At 41.6% G+C, this 23579-nt stretch overlaps 3 protein-coding genes across 8 annotated transcripts in view; 1 reads left to right on the forward strand and 2 right to left on the reverse strand.

Moving 5' to 3' along the window:
- Nucleotides 1-586, reverse strand: part of arhgap9 (Rho GTPase activating protein 9) — a 40944-nt gene extending 40358 nt beyond the window's left edge. For 2 of the 3 annotated variants that reach the window (XM_061687775.1, XM_061687773.1), the window contains exon 1: nucleotides 3-586. The gene's annotated coding sequence lies outside the window, so the exon portion shown is untranslated. The remainder of the gene's footprint in view (nucleotides 1-2) is intronic. The other variant, XM_061687776.1, reaches the window with a different exon arrangement.
- On the forward strand, nucleotides 524-17660 carry mars1 (methionyl-tRNA synthetase 1). Of its 3 annotated transcripts, XM_061687770.1 has the most exons (22): nucleotides 524-749; nucleotides 2703-2793; nucleotides 2882-2960; nucleotides 3239-3370; nucleotides 4416-4491; nucleotides 4733-4920; nucleotides 5181-5290; nucleotides 5364-5480; nucleotides 5925-6128; nucleotides 7256-7457; nucleotides 7782-7856; nucleotides 7982-8152; nucleotides 8503-8598; nucleotides 8996-9113; nucleotides 9210-9423; nucleotides 11438-11569; nucleotides 11708-11812; nucleotides 12030-12225; nucleotides 13356-13427; nucleotides 13643-13669; nucleotides 13915-14037; nucleotides 14873-17658. In XM_061687770.1, exons 1-22 carry the CDS (start codon nucleotides 647-649, stop codon nucleotides 15017-15019), a joined length of 2778 nt encoding a protein of 925 aa, XP_061543754.1. In that variant the 5' UTR covers nucleotides 524-646; the 3' UTR covers nucleotides 15020-17658. The 3 variants fall into 3 exon arrangements, with proteins under 3 accessions (XP_061543754.1, XP_061543755.1, XP_061543756.1); XM_061687771.1 differs by lacking the exon at nucleotides 13643-13669; XM_061687772.1 differs by lacking the exon at nucleotides 524-749 and having other exon boundaries at nucleotides 2882-2995; nucleotides 14873-17660.
- ddit3 (DNA-damage-inducible transcript 3) lies at nucleotides 15554-20121 on the reverse strand. Of its 2 annotated transcripts, XM_061687778.1 has the most exons (4): nucleotides 19966-20121; nucleotides 18868-18926; nucleotides 17917-18115; nucleotides 15554-17150 (listed from the first exon to the last, which is right to left on the reverse strand). In XM_061687778.1, the coding sequence occupies exons 3-4, from the start codon at nucleotides 18070-18072 to the stop codon at nucleotides 16401-16403; spliced, it is 906 nt and encodes a 301-aa protein (XP_061543762.1). In that variant the 5' UTR covers nucleotides 18073-18115; nucleotides 18868-18926; nucleotides 19966-20121; the 3' UTR covers nucleotides 15554-16400. The 2 variants fall into 2 exon arrangements, with proteins under 2 accessions (XP_061543762.1, XP_061543763.1); XM_061687779.1 differs by lacking the exon at nucleotides 18868-18926.
- Between the last annotated feature and the right edge of the window lie 3458 nt (nucleotides 20122-23579).

A 23579-nucleotide genomic window follows, 5' to 3' on the forward strand; every position in this document is an offset into this window, starting at 1 on the left:
ACCTTCTTGCAGCGAGGTAATGTTTTCAGATTGGACAGTTGCTTTTTCGGTTAGTTTGCTGCGCTCTCCCCGTAGCACATTAATCCTCGGTAGATGCCAAAAATCATTTGACGAATATGAACAACCCTGTCTGGCACTTTTTTTTAAATAACAGTCGCATATGAGAGCACTTAATTTGCCCGGTTTAGTGAATGTTGTTTCCTCCTGCGAGCTCTTTAAGCGGATAAAAAAATACAGCTTGCGTTGCATGAGTTTCCCGGTTGAAGATTGGCTAAACTCACGCGATATGGTTTTACATTCACCCAATCAGATTCCGCGGACAGGCGGTGCAAGTGACGGGAGCTTCAGAGACTTGCAGCGAGACAAACACCGCCCGGCTGTGCTTCCAGTTTGATTAAACCAAGCTACCTTAGCGAATGTCAAGTCGACGCTACGCTTTATGGGAGATGTTGTCTCCATCATGGCGAGCTACAATACAGGCGCCATTCTAAAAACTACAAGTCCGCCATTAGTCAGTGACGCGCATTCGCCTTGCATCAGCGTGTGTCCGTGGACCACACGTACCGGTAAAGTTGTCACATTATACGCCACTTTAGCGTGGATAAAAGTAGACATTTCCCCAACCAAGTCATCAGTCCACTGCCAAATGAAACTGTTTGTTAGCGAAGGCAACCCACACTGCCTAAAAGTGTTGGCTGCCTTAGAAGTAGCCGGAGTCCGGTGTGAAGTCCAGTTTGTCAACCACGAAGGTAAGAGGGACACTTAGCTTTAAAATACTCGGCGGTTATAACAGGAAAAGTGTCTGACTTAACTTAAATACTCGTTAGGCAAGGCGTGTGACTTTGTGTCGTTCGAGCTGAGTTTTTCGTGAAAGTGGCGGTTTTTGGGGCCACATAAGCTAGCTTGTCTCGTGCCATTCATTGCCTGCTACTGCCAATCAAATAGCGCGACAAACTTCCGCATTCGTTAAAAGAGGTCGACGCACTTCCGGCGGAGCCCTATGGCAGGAGACCGGAGCATAGCAACTGGAGAAATAGTGAACGTCTACAGTACACTGTCTTTTGTTTTACACATATACTTTCTCAGTGTACTTAATGTAGATTTTTCAGGTATCTGTTATTCTGACGACTTCTTACTTTTATATTTGAACACAGATACTTATACTTTCTGCACCTTACTTTGCTTGTTACTTTTTTCAACTTCTGCGAAAGACGTTGCAACTTGGAAAAAAAAATGTTAAGTAGAAAAAGTAAACTGTGGTTGAGTCCTTGGGGATTCATAAGGAGAAAAAAAACCACGGGGACACCAACAACATGGAGGAACCTGAGCCAGGGGGCATTAACATTTCAGCCTAAATAATCATGTTTAATATTTAAAAAATGAACTTAAACAAATTCAATTGAATTAATTGTAATATTTATTCATCGTCGTTAAGTGACGTGCAAGAACACGGCTGCGAATCGAGAAGGGGTAGTTCGAAAAAGCACAGTCAGTATTGACAACTAAGCAATTTGGTCGTGCTATATTTAGTGACTTTTCTGACGACTTTAGCGGATAGCGTTAAAAAATGTTGAGCGGCTTAATTTCCTATCACAGACAACGAGTGGAATGATTTTTGTATTGTTTACCATGTGACAAGAAAGGAGCCCGGTGGAAGGCGATCACAGAGTCAATTGAGTTTACATTGCCACAAAGTGGTGCCCATTTATTTGTTGCAAAAGCCAAACCTTTGACCCCAAGTATGTGCTTCCAAGCTGCAAATATTTTACCGATCTTCAGGCATTCACACAACTATACTTGCATAGCAGACCTTTTCCTTGTTTTACATATATTTTACATTGGGAAGGCACCCAGTCAGTGAACAATTGGGTTTGACTTGTGCCAGTCAGGTGAGGCTGCATGTAAAAGCGTGTTTGAACAACATCGTAAAAAAATGTGAGCTGTGACAAAAACAAGTCAGACAGATATCTGCATTATTATTCATCACCCCTCCCCTGATTGGACTGCTCGTTCCAGATGTTTGCTTTTCCTTCAGCAGCCGGGTTCCGTGAATCATTAAGCCGACACCGCCTGGCATGTCGCTGTGGTATTTATTTAATTAATCGGTGGAATAATCGATAGGAGTAGGTCCAGACACTCAACTGTATAAAAGCCACTAAAAAGTGCATTTTGCAATGGAGCTATATAATCCCTTAAAAGACGGGTCTAATATAATGTATGTAACACACACACAACACGTAACACTCCATTCCTCCATCCATCCATTTTCTGAGCCGCTAGGGTCGCAGGTGTGCTGGAGCCTATCCCAGCTATCATTGGGCAGGAGGTGGGGTACACCCCAAACTGGTTGCCAGCCAATCGCAGGGCACATACAGACAAACAACCATTCGCACTCCCATTCACACCTACGGGCAATTTAGAGTCTTCAATTAACCTACCATGCATGTTTTTGGGATGTGGGAGGCAACCGGAGTGCCTGGAGAAAACCCATGCAGGCACACGGAGAACATGCAAACTCCACACAGGCGGGACCGGGGATTGAACCCCGCTCCTCAGAACTGTGAGGCAGACGCTCTAACCAGTCGTTCACCGTGCCGCCAATTATTACTCATTCACTTTTTTTTTTGCTTTGTCAAAGTTAGAGCCCTTCATTATAATAAATTCTGTGACTTGTTTCTTTGTTCTTTTTTTTTATTTTTTAGAAAAAGTCGTGCCCTTCCTGAGCCGTCCATCTTTACCAGCCCTGCTCCTTCCAAATGGACAGCACCTTTTTGGCCCCAACGCCATATGCCGGTCAGTAATGTACAGTTCTGCCTGCAAAGTCAATGAATGAATTTATTCCTGAGGATCTAAATTCTGCTCATATTTCTCGTCTTCTTAGATACATGTTTGAAGTGAGTGGGCAAGAGTGCAACGAGGCTTGCGATCAGTGGCTCGAATGGGAGGCCACAGATCTCCAGGTAGGCCCCTCAATGTGAAACAACAGACTTTTCAGGTTTGTTGCCAATCTGTTGCACAACACACTAAAGCCTCCTAAAGATGTAAATTATTTTCATTCCCGAGTCTGCACATTCTCGCCTGCAAAATCCTCTTACCGCATGCGCTTCGGTGTGTCGTTGCCACCAGAGCGGATTTCAATTGTGTAAATAATAATCATTTAATTGTGCTCTCAGACTTAGCAAGGAGTAAAAGTCATTTTCCTCTGTTGTAACTATTGTCTGTTGTCTGATTTGTGCAGCCTGCCCTGCTTCAGGCGCTTCACATGGCGGTGCTTCAGGGGAAAGAATCGGAGGTCCCTAAAGTCCTTGCAGGCCCTCTCAGCTACTTGGACCAAAGCTTGACCAAGGCGACCACATCTTATTTAACTGCGGTAAAACATACCGGTCCTCCTTTAAGATGTATATGCTATTTTTCTCAAAGAGTGCCCTTTTTCTAATAGACACCATACAAGGTTTTGAGGTTACAATCGGTGCACAATGAACTAGTTTGTGCAGCGGTGCAAGAAGGCCATAGGAACAGAACTTCGGTGTAACCATACAACTTGGTCTAAATATACATCTCTTTTTCCTCCTCAGAATAACAATAACAGGTGTGTGCCATAACTAGGGAGCCTCTTTAACACAAAGAACATGCACAATAGCCATATCAGAGCAGAAGCCATAGATCCCGGGGGTTTATCAGCCTGTGCCTTTTACACAGAACCTAGCAATCTGTGCTGGCTTTTACGCAGCAGCACAACATCCCACAGTCAGCTCTCTGTGTGCGGCTGTTTGGGTCTGGTGTGATGCATGTCATTGCTTTCAACACATCAGAGTGGAAGACGTTGGAATTCGGCATTCGAATCTTACATACAGGCAGATAATACCTCAAGGTGGAAAAATGTGGCTTTTACAGGCCGAATTAAAAAGAGCTTATCGCATACCACCATATGTCATGGTGGATGTCTTTACCACAAAATATACACTGCCTGGGGCCCAGACATGGCATCTGTAAAACTAAAGTTCACTGTGACATTTACAGAGAGAGCGCTGTTGCATTTTGGGGCAAAAGCTGCTAAACTTTCCCACATCCATCCATTTTCTATACCACTTGTTGTGGTTGAGCTGCAGCCTTTCTTAAATGACTTTTGGTGCCAGTCAGTTCCTGGACACAGACAAACAACCATTCACACTCACGTTCGCATCTACAGACAATTCTTCAATGAACCTAATTGCATTAGGATAAAAATGGCATTCTTCTTCATTCTTCGAGTAAATGGAACAGGCCACTCATCAACGGAGGAAAAATTATATTTGCAATTTACTTTAATCCTTACTGAGATGTAAATGTGTGATTGTAATAGGCGATTCTAAAATGATTGTTCCCTGTGTACTGTGTGCTTTCACTGCAGTCAGTTTTGTTTTTGTTTGTCTCAGGATGTTGTTTCGGTCGCTGATCTTGTTGTTTGTGCCGCGCTGCATCCGATTTTGTCCGCATCATCGCTCGCTTCGGGTAAGAATTAACATTGTGTTTAGACGTGTGTATTTCATTCATTATTTCAAATCAGGTTGTGTTAATGTTCCCTCCCTCAGAGCGATTGTAAAATGTTTAGATCTGCATGAAATTTCACCTTAGATAGCGCTTAAATGTTTAATCATTGTATTTTGTTAGCTATGCCTTTCCCATACTTAATTAAATATACATGTTCCTTTTCTGATTCTATTTCCTTATCCCTCTCCCTTGCGTTTCCCAGGTGAACACACGTCCGTGAAGGTTTGGTTCGACCGTTTGGCCGCCTCACAGAGCTGCGTGTCGGCGTCTCATAAAGTGCTGCAGGGAAAAGGCCTGCAGGCGATGAAGAGCTTCATGCAGAGGCAGCCTCCGCCGCAGAGCGGCCAGTGCAGAGGCAGCGGGCAGGTCTGCAACAGCGGCCCTGTTGAGGTATCCGCCAGATAAATATAAATAAATAAAATAAACCAATAGAAAATAAAGAGAAAAAATAATAATAATAATAAAATAAACCTTTAGACTTCAAGGAGTCGCATTAGGGGTGCTGTTGTGATATCTACGCTACAGTGCCCCGCATAATCTGTCAACAGAAATATCTCAGAAAGTGAATAGGACATTGGGAAAATGTTTTCTTTAGGCGTCGAGATAATTAGTTTTGTTTAACAGTGAATGTGTTCTCTGTGTTTGTTTAGGGTGAAGAAGGGGAACATGCGGTGTCACAGGAAGAGATGGAAGCTGCTGCTCTCACTTGGCACAAGGGTTTAAATTCCTCCTCAGCAGCCACAGACAGACGTCACCCAATGTATGTTATTAAATTTGTTACACTATTCTACAAGGTTCTCTTTAAATTGATGACTCCTTCATTTTTCCTTCAGTCTGCCGCAGGAAGGCAAACGAAACATCCTGTTGACCAGCGCGTTGCCCTATGTCAACAATGTACCCCACCTGGGCAACATCATTGGCTGTGTTCTCAGCGCTGACGTCTTCTCCAGGTGCACAAGAGGGAAAGAATACAGGGGGTCCACGCCTTATGACTGTATTGACAAACGACGTTTTTGAGGTTACGGACAACGTGCAATTAACTAGTTTTGACAGCGGCATAAGAATATGTGGTCACGTGGCTCCAGAAGACATGCTAGGTTACTAGAGTACATACTAGTTTTCCATTTGATTGTTTTATATTTATGGCCTGCAAGTGTTTTCATACAAAAATTCCCTGTAATTATGACTTCTGCAATAGCGTAGGTTAGCGATAGAGTATGGTGCGTTCCGACACTGAAATTTGGGTTACGTCGCTGCTGAATGACACTCTGTTGTAAAACCCCTGTATACATATAAATAGGCCAGTTGCTGCAGTGTCCTGTGTATCACATGTAGTATGTACTACCAATTTATTCAGCAAGAAACCTCTCCTTTTCAATGTTGCCTTCTGCAAGGTACGGCCGACTGCGAGGCTGGAACTCTCTGTTCGTGTGCGGCACAGACGAGTACGGCACGGCCACGGAAAATAAAGCTCGCGAGGAAGGCCTGACGCCGCAGCAGATCTGCGACAAATACCACGCCATTCACGCCAGCATCTATAAGTGGTTCCAGATTGACTTTGACTTCTTTGGCAGGACGACTACCGAGAAGCAGACGGAGTAAGTTACAAGCAGGCTTTCATAGTCTAATAACATAGCAACTTCTCACTAAAATTAGTTCAGTTTATGTCAGTTTAATGCTTTTCTTTATTTCCAACATTAAGATTGACATTCATGAAAAGGCATTTTGTGTGTTAGAAAATGCTCTAACAAAGTCAAATAAACATATGCAGCGTACATTTTCAAGGAAGTTCAATAAAAATACACTATCAGCGGGAAAGCAGATTTCGACACGGCACGAAAAAATTCAAGAAGAAAGGCAAAAAGAAAAATGCTAGTCATGTTATAGGTGCTGTGCATGCTAGTGAAATTTCATGAAATCTGTTGTAAAATCTGTATGATTCTGAATATGTAGTGAAAATGTTTATAGTTTATTTTGCCAACATGAAGCCTATTTAATTTAGTTTGCCTAGGATGTAGATACTCAGATATTCATTTTTCAAATCATGTAATTTTTGGGTGATACCCTGCATATATTATAATGCTAGAGAGAAGCTAAACAAAGAGGTCACAAGTCACAACACTGCAAGGTCCTGACCTGAGCAGGATGCTGGTTTGACACTGTTTAGTTTATGTATGAAAATAGGTTTTACGCTGTTATATAGATTATGTAACATAAGATTATCGTAATCTGGGCAGGATTCTGATGTTGAACGTCTCGTCCCCTCAACCATAAAATCTCCTTAATAACTGAGTCAGTCTCAGTGCAGAGTTGTAGTCTGCAAGTTACCTTGCTTTTTTTTTTTTTGGTCTTCATTTGTAGCTGCAATTTCTGTGGTGTTAAGATAAAATTTATTATACAGCAATATTGTGAACAAAAAGGAGACAGAGCAGACATATTAATCTGCAACAGCACTGCAGAAGACATCAGGCGCTGTGTGAATTAGAAAACAGCCCAAAGACTGAAAGACCAGAGTGGATTCATGTAAAGACCTTGCACATTTTGATCCAACCATAAGCTCCCCTCCCCCCGTAACACTTAATAATCGCCAAATTAAACCCTTTCATATTTCTTTTCTTGAATGGTTTCTCTGTCGGTAACGATTGCTCTTAGTTGGCGGTTCCCTGTCTGGTCTGTCTTAGACTGAATTTGTACTCAACTGTCCACCCAAATGTTTGTCACTCAGGATAGCCCAGAACATTTTCTGGAGGCTCCACAAGAATGGCTTCCTGGTGGAAGACTTGGTGGAGCAGCTACGGTGTGAGCAATGCCAGCGTTTCCTGGCTGACCGTTTCGTCGAAGGCACCTGCCCCCACTGCAAGTACCCGGACGCCCGTGGCGACCAGTGCGACAAGTGTGGGCGACTCATCAATGCAGTGGAACTCAAGGTGAGCTCTTTTGTTAATGACTTTGAGACTGATGAGGTGTGATCGACCTATTGCTGTAATATTCACTCTAGATACTGCTAAACTGATGGTTATGTCCCATTTTGATTTTGATAATCGCGATTTTAGTTTGTGTGAATATAAATGCCTGTTTGTCTATATGTGCCCTGCGATTGGCTGGCGACCAGTCCACGGTGTTACACCGCTTCTCTCTCCAATCTCAGCTGAGATCAACTCCAGCTCAACTCTCACCGGAACGAGCGTTATAGAACAGGGATGGATTGATGTATTGAATGAAGCTGTCTGTCTGTCCCTTTTTTTTTTTAGGCACCTCACTGTAAAGTCTGTGGACAGACTCCAGTCATCCGCTCGTCCAAACATCTTTTCCTGGACCTGCCAAAGGTACAAGTTGCATCGCTCATAGTCCCATTTTGTGTCAAGTTTCTCTGTAAAAGCAGCAGCAGCACTGAAAGTCTTTTTTTTTTTTAATTTCTTTTTTTTTTTTTTTAATTGTGTATATTCTCCAGTTAGAGGCTCAGTTGGAGCACTGGCTGGACAAGTCCACCGGCAACGGAGACTGGACTGCGAATGCCAAACAGATCACTCGCTCCTGGCTCAGGGATGGACTCAAACCTCGCTGCATCACCAGAGACCTCCAATGGGGAACGCCAGTACCTCACCCGGACTTTAAAGAAAAGGTCTGCTTTTTCTCTCACCAAGGCTGGGTTAACACTGCAAGTCCAAGTGCCCAATTCGGATTTAATGCCATTATCCGATTTTTTTTTTTTTTACTGATTACATTTCCAACATGAACATAATGCCATGTTGTGCTGACACCATGGAAATAAGCAATACAATAATACATTTAAAATATGTTTATTTGACAGCATGTCTTTCCCAGTTGTGCTACTTGGGACCAAAGGATCTGACTCACTTGAACCATGCAGTGTAAATCCACCCCGTGTGTGCAAACATAACGTTACAATGTTTTCTTCACACGCATTTGCAAATGGGGTCACTCATGACTCTTTTGCCACTTCTTCTTCAGGTGTTCTACGTGTGGTTCGACGCCCCCATCGGTTATGTCTCTATCACTGCCAACTACACAGACAAATGGGAACAGTGGTGGAAGAATCCAGATCAGGTAAGGCAGTCTTAAGCACTGAGAGTTTGTCTTGATTCAGCTCAACTATGATAAACTTCACATTTTGTTGGGAGACTTAAGATCTTCTAGATAGAAAGACGCTTTAGGCGTCAGTTAACTAGCGTCTACTTGTTCATTAAAAAGACATAAGATCCAACAGATAAAACAAAAAAAGCAACATCCATCATTTGCCCTCATAATCAATGCCTGCATGCAACATCGACTCATCTCATCTCTCTCCATCTAAAACCCCAGGATTGAGCTGTGAGTGTGTGTGTCAGTGTGTGTTTAGGGTGGGGGCTGGGAAGCGCTGATAAGTCCTCTTTGAACGGGATGATCTCACGATGATCTAATATGATGTCATCCTCACGTTGCAGTGTTGTTTATGTACCGCCAGGTGGAGCTGTACAACTTCATGGCCAAGGACAACGTGCCGTTCCACAGTGTGGTGTTTCCCTGCTCCCTCCTGGGAGCTCGGGACAACTACACACTGGTCAATCACTTGATTGCCACCGGTACGCATTTGTAATAGCAACCATTAATACTTTCATTACATATGACATTAAAAATTCAAAGTGTGATGAATTATTCATGCTACAACTTGTGTGCAGAATATCTGAATTACGAAGACACAAAGTTCTCCAAGAGCCGTGGCGTCGGCGTGTTCGGCGACATGGCCAAGGACACGGGTATCCCGTCCGACGTGTGGCGCTTCTACCTGCTCTACATGCGTCCCGAGGGGCAGGACTCTGCCTTCTCGTGGGCCGACATGGCTCTGAAGAACAACTCGGAGCTGCTCAACAACTTGGGCAACTTCATTAACAGGTCGGTCGCTAAAGAGCTGAATGAAGGAGTTATCAACAACATGGTATCTCAAGGGATTTCATTTGTGGAGTGGGTCTGGAAGCATGTTTCTCGCACATTAAGAAACCAACTGAACCCCACAAGCACAAGGTGACGGAGGCTAGGGAAAAACTCCCTCGAAGGGATAAACCTTGAACAGACCTGAGGCTCGGCGTGGGGTGGTCGTCTGCCTCGATCAGTTAACTTGAGATTGAGTGATAAGGGAGAAAGCAAGCAGAGATGTGGAGAAATAGGATAGAGCAGGTTTGGCAAAATTTGTTCTCAAGCACCACATTTGATTTTGAAAACAGACAGATGGGTTCGGTCATTTGTAGATGAGGCAAAAAAAAAAAAAGTACCAATTATTTATTGAGATAAATGAATTTTAAAAATAATACATACATTTTAATTAAGCAGTTTTAGGGGGAAAAGCAGCTAAATGAATGTCACAAATATTTCTGGATTCGTGATCATGTTAATGCTCGGAGGAAAAGTGGGGCTTCTGCCCACTTTGCCCACCCCTAGGGGCGGAGGGATTGCAGCAGGGATAAGGAAGCAGTGTGAACAACATTAATTGTGTTGGCAATAATAATGCCAAGATGACTAATAGTATAATGGAATTGTGACTGAATTTAATTATAGCAGCTCTGTAAGCCATTGTTGGCTGCACTTCTAGAAGGGGGGAAAAGAACAACTATTGTAGTAGGAGTGCTTTTGTCTGTTGCGCCGGAAGCAGGAGCACCAGCTACAACAGTGAGAGGTTTTTGACGACAGAAATGAACGGAAAAAGTAAAAGAGAATGTCTAACTGGACACCATGTTAAAGCGGGTGGTAATCAGATATCTAGATGACATGGAAAAAGAGTACACGGGTACAGCAAGCGCGTACAATTCCTGCGTAACCCCGAACAGTAAGTCGGCGGAGACAAGTTTCCAACCCGCGGTGGTCAGAGGTGTGAATGAACCCATGTTGCCCATCTCAGTCCATTGTTGCAGATGTAAAACGAGAGAATGTCTGAAGTCCATCAACAGTGAAATAAAACAAGTAATAGTTGGCCATCATAGAGCGAGAACATGTTGTAACTGACCAATTAAGAATGTTTTCTTTTTGGTAAAATGCACTGCTGCTTCGTTCAGTCGACGTGAAATCAAAAGGAGGGTAATTTGCTTAAAAGATGCAGTCCAATTAGGGACAGATTGTTGGAGATGTAACTATTTCAAGAGATTCTCCCTGTGTTTGGTAAATATGTTTGGGATGGTGTAATATCACACCCAATTATACTGCCTTTTAATGGCTTTAAAAAAATAGATTGGGGTTAAATCCCACATCAAAGAGGTTTCCCTCAGATTTTTGTAATTTTTTTTCCAAAGCACCCTGATCTTCAAAAATTGTTCTCAGGCAGCAAGTGTTGATGCCTAATTGCTTTAAAAAGATCTTAAACTGCATCCAGCCGGAGGTGCTTAGAGGTAGACTGTAGCCCGAAAACCAGACCTCAAATCACAACATAATTAGTGTCAGGATGTCCACCTTGTGAGCATTCTGGGCTCACAAAAATTGAAGAGTGCGGGTCAGGCAAAGTTCGTTCCACTCCCACATCAAGTCCACCGTTCATTGTAAATATGACAGTCTTGTCAAAGCATTTTAGTCGGGCGGAATTCAGTCAAATATTGATGGGCATGTTGCGTCAGAGACGTCAGCCTCTTACCATGAGCGTCCCGCTGATGCGCGCATACAACTCAGCTCGATTATTTGCACTGAAGAGGCTCAAAGAGAGAGCTGTTATGTTCATTTACATCAGCAGACCGCATTACGCATGGCAACACAATCTATAATTTATCATCAATTAGTGTGGCGGCTAGCGCGCCTTTTTTCTTATGTAGCACTTTCTCCCCACTGATTCTTAGCTGCTATTCTCACTCTCCTGATGATCCCTATATATTTTTTCCTTGCTTTTCTTTTTTTTACCCTCCTTCAACCCCCCTCCTCAATCCTCTAGAGCCGGCATGTTTGTTTCAAAGTTCTTTGATGGCTGTGTGCCCGTGATGGAGCTGCTGCAGGAAGATAAGAAGCTCCTGGCTGTAGTGGGCTGGGAGCTGGAGCAGTACATCCAACTCATGGACAAAGTCAAGTAAGACCACTTTACCACTGCATTCAATATGGCATCAGTGTGTGCTGTTCCATGTATGCATAGTTTTGTGATGTTTTAACTGGTGACTGAGAAGCTGTTTGCGCTGGAACTGAACCGACGCGTGAATATTTCCATCAGAATCCGTGACGGTCTGAAGCATATCCTCAACATCTCTCGCCATGGCAACCAGTACATCCAAGTAAATGAACCCTGGAAGAAGATCAAGGGAGGAGATGCAGAACGGTGAGATTACGACGACCAGCCTGAGCCAAGCTCTGTCTATAATATCAAGCAGGGTTGGACAAATTTGCATATACAGTATATACGAGAATCCCAGCTTTGAATAAAGATGCATAAGTTGACCATCACTCGACTTTTTGGATTCACATTCTAATGTCACCCTGGAATTGGAAATTCAATTTTAGAGGGCCAGTATTCTGAATATACCATTCCCCTCCAGGCAGCGTGCAGGCACTGTCACCGGCGTGTCCATCAACGTCGCCTGCTTACTGTCCGTCATGCTGCTGCCCTACATGCCGGCGGTCAGCCAAACCATCAGGGATCAACTCAACGCACCTCATTCTTGCGTCAGCGCCATTCTGCGCGGCACGGGCGCCTTCACTCGCGTCCTCGACGCCGGCCACCATATTGGCACCGTGAGTATGGGTTTTCCACTTCTGGAATCATTCATACAGGAGAGTCCCCCTTTTTTTTTTTTTTTTTTTTTTTTTTTTTTTAAAAAGAAAAAGGCCTTTTGGAAGGTTATCAGTGTTTCTTAAATTTATTACACCAAGTACCACCAAAAAATACATTATCCATAATGAACATTAAAATACATTAGTAGCGAAGTAGGTCCAAGTGTTAATCCAAAACAAGGCAGCATTTATATTTCCTCAAAGTATGTTTAATATTACTGTAAGATTGTTTTAACATTATGCTTAAATATAGGAACATAAAAAAAACTATACTCAAATAATAATTCATTTAAAATGTGTTGCACATAAAAGTGAATTAAAACTTGTATTTAACAAATGTTAGAAAGCAGTTCTAAACGACTAAATGGCAATGTATTTAAAAGTTAAATTCAACTGAACTGTACTAAACAAATGCACTGCAGACCAGGTATCTGTATTTCAAGGTATCGGGTACTCGTGATGGTTGCCGGTACCACCCGCCAAAAAAAATACAAGCAAGTCCTCCTCACCAGTAGTTGGTGCTGCAGCGCAGCGGTTTGATACATCGGCAAATCATTATTATTACGTCAGAAAGACAGAAAGAGGTCTTTGTTCACAATTACTTGTCAATGTGTTCATCGAAATTTTATGTATCAAAAGTACTAGCGGTAGCGATATCGGTGCGTACCCGTACTGGTATCGGCCTGAAAAAATGTGTTATCGAACATCCCTAAACAAAAAGAATTACTTGGGTGTTTAGTTTCCCTCTTGATGGATGGGCAGCCACTCCAGAGACCCAAACTATTTGTTTACGAGCAATTCAAAATTACATTTTGTGTCATTTCTCTCCTTGAATCCTTGGATGCTTCTTGAAGTGAGGTCTCAGGAGGTACGTTTGAGGTCACGTGCGATACGCTGACATCTTGTGTTGCATCACGCAAAAAGAAATTTGCGCGATTCGTAGATTTTGAAGTGTACAACCTTATCGGCGGCCTTAGCGCAGTGATTCGGGCTACGTTTTACATCTCCAAAGTCTGCAGAATGATTCTGATGCATATTCATCATAAGTGAAATGTATATTTTTAAATAACTCTCCTTTTTCTCCCGTGCAGGTGAGTCCATTGTTCCAGAAACTGGAGGTGGAGCAGATTGAAACTTTGAAGAAGAGATTTGGCGGCCAGCAGGTATGTGATAACCAACAAGGAGTTTGGCTATTCTATTGGGGTGGAAAACAGCAGTAAGTGGTGATGTCTAGCCGTGCAAATGGTCCCGGCAGACTGAATACTTGCTTGTAGTTTTTTCAAATGTGATACATAGCGAACACACAATATGTGCTTTGTATGTTATGAATTAATCAGGTAGCGAGAGAATAATCCTTGTCTAAACTGCCTTCGTCTAGCTGGAAGATGTACCGCCAAACAAGAAGGTACCATTGCTGTGTTTGTTTGTGAAGCGTCCACGCTGGTGCCGTCACCGTTGATTAGCGCTTGCTTTCACTAATACTAGCAGCATTTGAACGTTCTCTTATCACCGTGAGTCCAGTGTGTCACCACGTCTGTTCGTTCATCAGCCGCTCGTGAAATCCCGTCAACACCTTGACTGAGAACCCCTATTGTCTGAAATGACATCAGTCTTCTCTCTGAAATGCCGTAATGTTGTTTGCCCACTCAGGTGCCGACTCCAAACGCTGCCAGCCCTCAGTCGGCCGCTATGCCGCCCATCACTGCAATGGAAGTGAACGCCGGAGTGGACCCGGAGAAATCCCGGCAGCTGACGCAGGCTGTGGCTGAGCAGGTGATGTTTTGATGCATCTGGACCTCTGCAAACAATTTAGTTTCTATCGAATAGTTTTTTTAAATTATTTTATGAATATCAAATCCTACACACCAGGGTTTCCCAAATTTTCCAGCTCAGTACCCAAATTAGAAATGGACTACTAAAACAGGGTGTCCCAAACAAATTTACTCACTATTTGACTGGCCATTACAGTACTCGTATAGTTCGTTTTGACTGAGGTGTTTATTGACATCAATACAAGTTTGAGTTAAATGAAAGGGGGAAAAAAACTACATTTTATATAATTGCATGAAAGAAAATTGTCCTGTCCCTAGTTCGCCTAGTCAAGAGTGACAAAATTTTTGGGGGACACCCTGTGTAATCTAATACCAAAACATTGACACACTAAAAATAATTATGAATTAATACAATTTTACTATAACAAACGGAGACTCCAAAATGGACCCCTGCAAGTCTTTTTTTTTTTTATGTTGACTGATTAATATTATTTAACTATCAAATCCTGCACACAACAAAGAGCCGTTCAACATTCATTTTATTTTTTAAAAAAATTGGCTTTTAAATGCATGAGTTTTGTAATGAACTAATGAAAATATAGCATTTATAATTTTTCAGTTTTAGATTCTTCGTCACACATGGTTAACGGAGGAATGGGATACAGTTGAATTACCGTATTGTAAATTGCATTTATTTACATAGTAGTCACTATTGATAGTTGGCACATTTTTGCAAATAACTAATTTACAATCGGAATTGTCTGTCAAGAGTCCTTGTTTTTTTTTTTTTTTTTTTAAACAATGCACATTTCTAACCGTCATCTTATGTGCGGCAGGGAGAAAAAGTGCGAGCCCTGAAAGCGCAGAAGGCCGACAAATCGGTGATCACGGCCGAGGTGTCTAAACTATTGGAGCTGAAGAAGCAGTTGGCGCTGGCAGAGGGCAAGAGCCCCGAGCCCGCACCCGTCAAGGGCAAGAAGTGAGACGCGGCCATAAAAGTCGCCAACAGTGGAGGTGGTTAGCGGAGGGGTACAATATGCAAGGTGTGATAGCGGGAAAAGGGGGAACAAGATGTGCATGGCGAGATGAGCATGTTAGCCAAAGGCAAAGCCGTGACGGGATCTGAGACAACAGGGTTTTAGCACCGAGGTCTAATGAAATGCTAGTGAGGCCGGCGGGGAAATGAACACACACAAAAGGGAGCCAAATGAATTCTGCTACAGAATGGAACGGATTTGGGAAAAATCCCTACACCAAGAATAACTGATTTGATACTCAACATCAGCCTCGCAAGGTGCGAAAATGTTTTTACACCACAATTAACACATTCACTGCCATTAATGGCTTTAGAAGGCAAATATCCATGTTAACTGGGAAGGCTTGCAGTGAATGTTTAAAAAAAAAAAAAAAAAGTATCAAATTTTCCCTTGTGAAAATCTATTATGGTCCATACATAGTGTGACGCAGTGTACTTCCTGTCATTCATGTGAACAATAAACCTTGCATTAACAAGCAAAGAAAATCAATTATTTTATTGCAAATTTGGGGTTACAGTGACAGATATAAGAAAAGTTAACAAACATGAATCCCATTAATGATTTTTTAAAAAACATGCATATTCATGTATAATTAACAATTGATGACTTGATTAAGTAGAAATGAACAGTACAAATGTATACAGTAAATGTTATTGCAGTTATATAAAAATATCAAGTGGATGTATCCCACAAGTCCCGCATTGAATTAAAAAAAAAAAAAGGTTCCTGGGTTGAATAAAAAAAACAAAAAAAAAGGTAACCTGTAGAAATATTAGTCAGGGGCAACCTGCTGTATTAACTATACGTACATGCAAAGGCTTATAGAAAAAGCAAAAAAAATATTTGTACTCTCAAAGCGAGGGGACACATTCAAAACGTTCCTGAGCTCCTTCTGTCCACAAATTGGGGCAAATAATCTCTGCTAGCCAAATTGCAGCCCTTTTACGAGGAGTTAGTGTATTGCAAAATGGCGGGAAAACACGACAACAAAATGCCCTCAACTCAATTCCTTTCTTTCCAACGTACAAATCATCAAATCATCCTTCCTAATGGTGGGGTAACTTCATGTTCCAAACCTTGCGACCACTGTATGATATGCAATTAAGAGTGTATGATATGCAATTAAGAGCTTCCTGTTCTTTTCCGTTTCACATGCTGAGTCTTTCTAGTTTGCTGCAGTGATGTTGCAGCTTTTCTTTCAACTCTGCCTTGACTTTCATCATCTTTTCCAAACATCTTCAAATCTCTTTGGTTTTCATACCTTCTGGTCTTAGGACACACACAGACCATTTATTTACTCACCGCCGCTTCTTGTCGTTCTATGAGCTCATTTCCTGGTGTTGACAAGTCTCTCGATGAGGGCTCGCCGCGTACGCTGCACCTCCTCACCCAACCTTTCGATTTCCGCTTTCAAGCGCTCGTTCTGCTCCGTCAGCTCCTGCACTTTCTTCTCGTTCTCCTGCTCCCTCTCCTTGCGACTCTTTTTGGCGGACAAATATGACGAGGATGAGGAGGATGCGCGCTGCTGCGACTGGGCGACTGAGGCGCCCGGGGACGACGTGGCGCCATCGGGTCCCTCGCTTCTCCGTCGCTTGCCGGGGCGGGAAGGCGAGTAGATGGACGGCGACGAGACGGGCGACGACGGAGACGAGCAGCGCCTGGAAGGCGACTGCGAGGCGGAGGATGACGAGCAGGATGGCGAATCGGGGACGCAGGGCAACTCTTCCTCGCTGGCTGATGGAGACGCTGGATGGATGTTGTGAACCTGCTGCTGCTCGTGGTGATGATGATGGTAATAACAACCACTGCTTGAATCCACCATTCCTCCTTCACTCAGGAACTCAAAGAACTCAGGAGGAAGAAGGTCGCCGTCACCGCTCCTCGCGTTCGCCTCCGTTTTCCGCTCTTCTGCCGGAGTCAAGCTGGAGGAGGAGGATGAGGAGGAGGTGTGATGTAGAGGCTGGGCGTTGTGAATCTGCTCTGTTGCCCTCTGAATGCCCTCTCCCCACGTGTGACCTCCCTCTGTCAGCCACGTCAGGGAGCAACTCTCCAGAACATCCAGGAACTCGGGCTCCTTCTGTAAGTACGAAAACACCAAATTTGACATCACTCTATGGCTAGGGGACCATTTGGCAGCCCAAAAGACCACCCCACAGAGGTTTAATATTTACAATAAATTTAATAAAAGTTCAATGTTACAAGACATCACACTTTAAATTGTAAAATCTAAAATTGTTTTATTGTATTTTTTTTTTTTATGTGTGACTTTCATTCACATTTGTAAATAAATTCAAATGATAAAACTATTTTTTTTTTTAAATGGTACATTAATAAGTTTACTTATATATGTCACACAAATATTTTTTGCTTTGTTGCTGATAACACCAAGATGAGATTTTGACTTTTTTTTGTTTGTTTAACTGCTTAGCCTCTGTTGGCTGACACCATTTTGAATATCGTTCGCCTAATAGTATGTTTGCCTCATTTTTTATTTACTGTCACAATACCAATAATAAAAAATACCAATTTGCTTGCTAAAAATTGAGTTTTTCCTTTGTGTGTAGTCATCTAGGTCATGATAATTGGCAAAGGCTGAATTGAGGCAATGGACTCTTGTTTGTTGAATTTTTATTTTTTTCTTGTTTTCCAAAAGCGTTCAAAAATGACGGGCAATTCACAATCAAAATATTTTAGCATGTTTCATAAACACAATTTTCCTGAATGCATCACTTGGAAGGAAAAGTTTTGACACCCCTGCTCTATTCAGTGTAAACACGACGTACTAGTAACGCCCGAAGATCCGAGTCTGACCAGCCTTGTCCCCTCCTTTATAAGCCACTGACCTCGCCGCACGAGGGGGCACGCGCCAGCTTTGCTCCTCCCGCGTCCGAGCCCAGGATATCCTGCAGGTCCTCATACCACGCCTCCAACTCTGCGCCACACAGCGGCCCCACGCCGGGGGGGTACGGCGGGGGCAGGTGCACCCACTCGGCAGTCATCTCGCAACGCACTCCACACTCGGCCACACGCTTCACTCGGGACCTGTCGGCACAGGAAGCACAAACGTTAAATGATCATTTTGCCACTGCTGGGGGAAAAAAAAAAAAAGGAAAATAGTGCCACTCACTTCAAAACAATTACCTGTCTAATCGTGGTATGAAATACTGAATACACAAAATGTAAAACCGGTAAGTCAATAAATTCAATATTGGAGCTACAATTACTAAGTTGCTAAATTTAGGAATTAAAAAATGCTAAATGCATGTAAAATAATTATACAAGGACAGAGTCTATAAAGTCAAATGAAAATTAAAACTGTCATTGAGACAAGTTAAAAATGCAAAATGCCTGTAAAGAAAATTCTATTTAAATGCAAATTAAACCACTATTTTTAAGTTTAAAAATACAAATTGCGTGTAATAACATGACAAGCACAAATTTAATTCAATTGGAAATTTAATCTTAAGCATTACAATTGTATTTTAAACCTATATTTATTAATAGTTAAGATTCAAAATGGATGTAAAATAGATTGCACCAGAATTAAGTCAAATAAATGTAATTGAAAATTAAATATACATGTTGAGAATGCAAAATATATGTACAAAAATGACAAAAGAGTAATTATATTGAACATTAAAGCAATTTTATGAAGTTAAAAATGCAAATATATAAATACACACAAAATCATTACATTTTAAATCAAAGCATTTTTTTTCGTTACAAATGCAAAGCTTATGCAAAAAAAAATACATGAAAATGCTATACTGTATTACAAATGATAATTATTTTACCTTTCGGACTCCCTTAATCAAGTCTGCAAATCGGTTGGAGATATTTTGCCCCGACAAATCTGGAAGAAATGTTTTGTTTTTTTGTTTTCAGTCAAGTCAGATTTTGCTTTAGTAACTGTCAAGAAAAAAAACAAAAAGAACTTTGTGACCAAAGACAGACGTTCTTTCCCAGAACTCTAAACAAAGACCAACAGCCTCTCAATTGCGCCCCCTGTGCTCAAAAGCTCCTCTCAACACGCTTCATTATCGATAAACAAGATGAGAACAACGGCGACTAACTACACTTTGATTTCAACCCCCTCCGCCCTGGCAGTCGTGCGTCTTGCTCGCCTTCAACACGCACTGCAACCGCAACCAACAATCACGCCAATAAAACCGAAATCATGTCATTTTCATTGTAGTTTTTGTTTTATTTCGGACAACACGCCAAATTGCGATGACGTTGCTTCATATGCTGTCATGTCATTTGCTAGTTAGTGATGAGTGTCTTGATTTTTATTGTCGAATCCTGTTCAATTGACCGCTATGAGTTAAGAAAATTACGTCATGGAAAAGCAAAAAAAAAAAAAAAAAAAAAAAAAAAAGTCCAGTGGCTGGAATGGGCGAAACTAAAGAAAAGACGAGAGGAAAAAACGTCAACATAGAAATATAATTTTAATTTTATTAAGTTTGAAGGGCTTTGTGCATGACGGACGTTTATGTTGTTAATCTGCATGACGGACGTTTGTGTTGTTAATCTTTACGTTTTTAAAAAAAGGCGAATTATATATTTTTGGGCTATGCAGTTTGAGCAACATTTATCAGTAATATGACATTTAAAAAAAAAAAAAAAAATGCTGCAATTCCTAAATCTCATTCAATTGACTCTCATACAACTTTTGACGCACTTGAACGCCAAAGCTCAAACTTTGCTCGAGTCGTACGTGCGACACCGAAAAAAAAAAAAGATAATTCAAAAGACAGTCTTTTATAATGTTAGTGTCAACGTTCAAAACGGTCAATCTTAAAAAAAATAAATACAATGTTTTCCCCGTTGACTTTAAGTCGCCAAGACTTGGAAAACCCCTTTGAAAAAAAACGTGAAAAGTTGTCACTCACCCTTTTCCTTTTATTCGTTCGCCGTCTCGACTGTCGCTGGTTCGAATGTAGATATTTGAGTGAAAATGGGTGATAGCTCATGTTAACCATTGTTCAACTCTTGACGACCGAATGTGCTTAAACGGAAACTCCCGGCGCTGTTTATAAGGAGCGAGGCCAACCGAACTATGCCAAGCGAAGCGGGGGCCCACCGTGTGACGTCGCCGAGTTGCATTCGAGCGGGCCAATCGCGACAACACAGCTGATCTGTTTTCCTTGACGACATCCAATGAGAGCGGCGGAGTTTTGGGCAGGTGTGGCGGGATTTGTTTGGCAAGCAAGGTTGAGTGCATTTCTCCTTGTCTGTATAGTTTGTACGAGGCGCAGTTGTGATGCAGTCATAAGACGGCCAGGACGAATTTGGGGCGTATGGGAGTCACATGAAAGGAATGATGCAATGCTTGGCAACCAGTTTCTAGCTGGGGATAACACCGGCAGAATCCGAACATGTTTTATTAAATAGCGTTGCCTCGAACAAAAAAAAATAAAAAAATAAAATATATATACATATATGCACGACGAGCCAATGTCGAAGAATTGTCGTTTGATATTTAACGCCGTGACGTTCCACGCCCACCCCCCCCCCCCTTTTTTTTTTCCTCACGTCACAAAAGTAACGGTATCGATAAGCGGACGCGTGGCGCGTAGCGAGTGGACAATTCGGTGTCTGTATTGTCTCTCATGATGAACGCGTAAACAACACGCACGCACATGTTTGGCGCTTTAAAGCCTCGTCTCGTCACGTCACGGCCGCGCGCACGTTCAGTTCTCTGCGACTGACTTCCGGGATGGTATCAAAACAAGCGGGAGCGCGCGTCTATGCGACTTTCCCCTATTGTCTCGTACGAAAAGTTTTTAAATAATAACTGTGCTATTTTAGGATGTATTGAGGGTATTACACACATTATACTGGTATTGCTTGATTTGGTTATCGTATTGTAGATTTTACGTTTGGACTGATTTGCAATACGTTTCATCAAAACAAAATGTTAGACAAGACAGACCCAAATCCACTGCCAAATCAGCAAAAAAATAAAATAAATATATATATATATAATATTTGTACAACTAGTGCAAAATGGGAAGCATATTATTATTGATAGTGATATAGAATCATATATATATATATATATATATATATATATATATATATATATAAAATATGTGTACAACTAGTGCAAAATGGGAAGCATATTATTATTGATAGTGATATAGAATCATATATATATATATATATATATATAAAATATGTGTACAACTAGTGCAAAATGGGAAGCATATTATTATTGACAGTGATATAGAATCATATATATATATATATATATACATACATACATATAGTATGAACACTGAAACTTCTGCTGGTATGCATAAAACCGTATGCCTAAGAGTTGCAGATAGACATTTAAACTTAAAAGGAATTAAAGACCATATGGAAATGTGCTAAAAAGTAAATTCACATAGTCATATTTGACCAATGAGAGCAAATTGACAGTTAAAAAATATGACATAAATAAATCTAAAATTATTATTTTATGCTGGTATTTTTTCATTAAAAATATAGTAAGCCTAAGTGCTCAGTATTAAGTCATCAGTTGAACTTCGCATTTGTCATTATATTGTCATTACTGCTTATATTTGAAAATGCACATTCACATACATCAACAACATAAGTAGATCAGTTTCACCCTCCTGTCATGTTGACAGGAGATAAAATCACTTGGGAAAATAATAACATACTAAGTGTTAGCACAAAACCTTCAGGCTTACAATCATAATTCTGCCACTGCGGGGACCCCGGTTCAAGTCACTAACCGGCGGAAGAAAAAAAAAAAAAAAAAAAACAGAGTATGACAGGATGCGGCATCGTACTGTCCATCCTGTGGTGTCCTTGAGCGAGGGGCACTTCAAATCGCCCTCATGCTCCAGCGTGTGCCACGAATAATGTCTTTGCTGTGTCTGCTACTGTGATAGGTCAAATGTTCGCGCGTGTGTGTTCACGTCAAATAAGATGATTCTTTTTTTGAATCGCCTTCTTTCCTTCATTCATTCCATCCTCCCTCCTTTAAATACATTTACGATAAAAGTGTGCATTACCTACTTTTGCCCCAGCATGTATAATCACAGTTGTTTTACTAATGCCTACATTTTTTTTCATCTATGGTAAACAAAGCCATGTGTTCCCTATAAATGACGACACACACAAAAAAAGTGGATTTCAGTCGTTGTCCGAGGGCCGTAAAAGAAAAGCAAACATGAATCAGATAAATGTGCATTGTGTAGCTTTTGTGGGTTCAAATGCTTTTATAACCTGAGCTTTTGTGTGTTTTTAGGAGATGATTTAAGTGCTGCACGTGGCAGTCCACGGGCCGTACATGCTCACCTATGCTCTAGCTATTATTAATAAAAAATAACCTGCCTGTTATATGATTATCATTAATAATAATAATTTGCCTGTTATGTGATTACCAAAGCAATTAGACAACTACAGTGATCCGTTTGGCCGGACTTGGTTATTTCGAGTTCCTGTCACTTCTCGGACATTTGCGGTAACAAAGCTCGACGTAAACAAGCCGTTGACGCCCCGCAAACCGGAGCGCGCCAGGCAAATCCGAAAGCCTCGCGCGCTCCCGCGGCGGCAGGGGCGCGCGCCCCCTCATAGCAACAGCGGCGAGCAGCGAATCGCGAGCTCAAACACTTGTCTCCGGGACCGGCTTACAGCACCGGCAACGCGTCACGGCTCGGGTGGCTGTTGCTGAGTAGTTCGGCACACTTGGACCGCCATAACCCCCCTCCACTCTCCACCCTCCACCCTCCACCTCCACCCGGCTGTCTGTTGACTTTGTCAGGATCTGGGCTCTCTTCATTAGCTAGACCTTGCTTGCACCAGTTTCATTTGTTTTTAACAATCACACGCACGACGATGTTTACTTCATTCAAATTATTCTACCACGTGACATCCAAGTCAAAGGGACACTTTATTGATCCGATATACAATTTATAAAAGATATACATATATATCTATAAAAACAGCCCGAGAGTTATTCACTTCACAATTGCTTTATTGCTTATTATTTCGAGCTGTTTCTGATATTTTGACCCCCTTGTGTCACTAAATAACACGATTGAGCAAATTACTCCGTTCTAGGGTCAAAACTCATTTTAAAACTTTAATTTGAAATAAAATTGTGACATTCCAAGTGTAATAATAAGTTGGCCACTTATAAGCTACAATAAGACTAAAATGACATCTGAACCATCGAAATTGAACACTTGTCAGCGGGTTAATGTTCCCTATACCTTATGTTTTAAGAAATGTAAGGTTTCAAAATGCCACAAGTGTAAAAAAAAAAAAAAGTTATTTATAGTAAAACTAAAATACAGTAAAAGACAGCCCATGGAACCACCAAAGTTGAACATAATCGTGAAAATTAATCATTTCCCAAGTCTAATTCATCAAATCTTATGTTTGAAGTAATATTGTAACATTCCAAAATGTCATAAAAGTATAAACATAAGTTTGGTGCCATACAATAAAACTAAAAGTGAACGAGACCCTCGTGGAACCTCCAAAT

The sequence above is a fragment of the Phycodurus eques genome, chromosome 10 (assembly GCF_024500275.1).
Source record: "Phycodurus eques isolate BA_2022a chromosome 10, UOR_Pequ_1.1, whole genome shotgun sequence".
Classification (NCBI taxonomy): Eukaryota; Metazoa; Chordata; class Actinopteri; order Syngnathiformes; family Syngnathidae; genus Phycodurus; species Phycodurus eques.

Coding starts and splice junctions, on each gene's coding strand:
- ddit3 (XM_061687779.1), bottom strand. CDS start 18,072: ATGACTGCCGAGTGGGTGCACCTGCCCCCGCCGTACCCCCCCGGCGTG. Junction 17,151..17,916: donor GTGCCCCCTCGTGCGGCGAG/GTCAGTGGCTTA, acceptor TCGTACTTACAG/AAGGAGCCCGAGTTCCTGGA.
- mars1 (XM_061687770.1), top strand. CDS start 647: ATGAAACTGTTTGTTAGCGAAGGCAACCCACACTGCCTAAAAGTGTTG. Junction 7,857..7,981: donor TTTTCCTGGACCTGCCAAAG/GTACAAGTTGCA, acceptor TATATTCTCCAG/TTAGAGGCTCAGTTGGAGCA. Junction 9,114..9,209: donor CAATCACTTGATTGCCACCG/GTACGCATTTGT, acceptor ACTTGTGTGCAG/AATATCTGAATTACGAAGAC.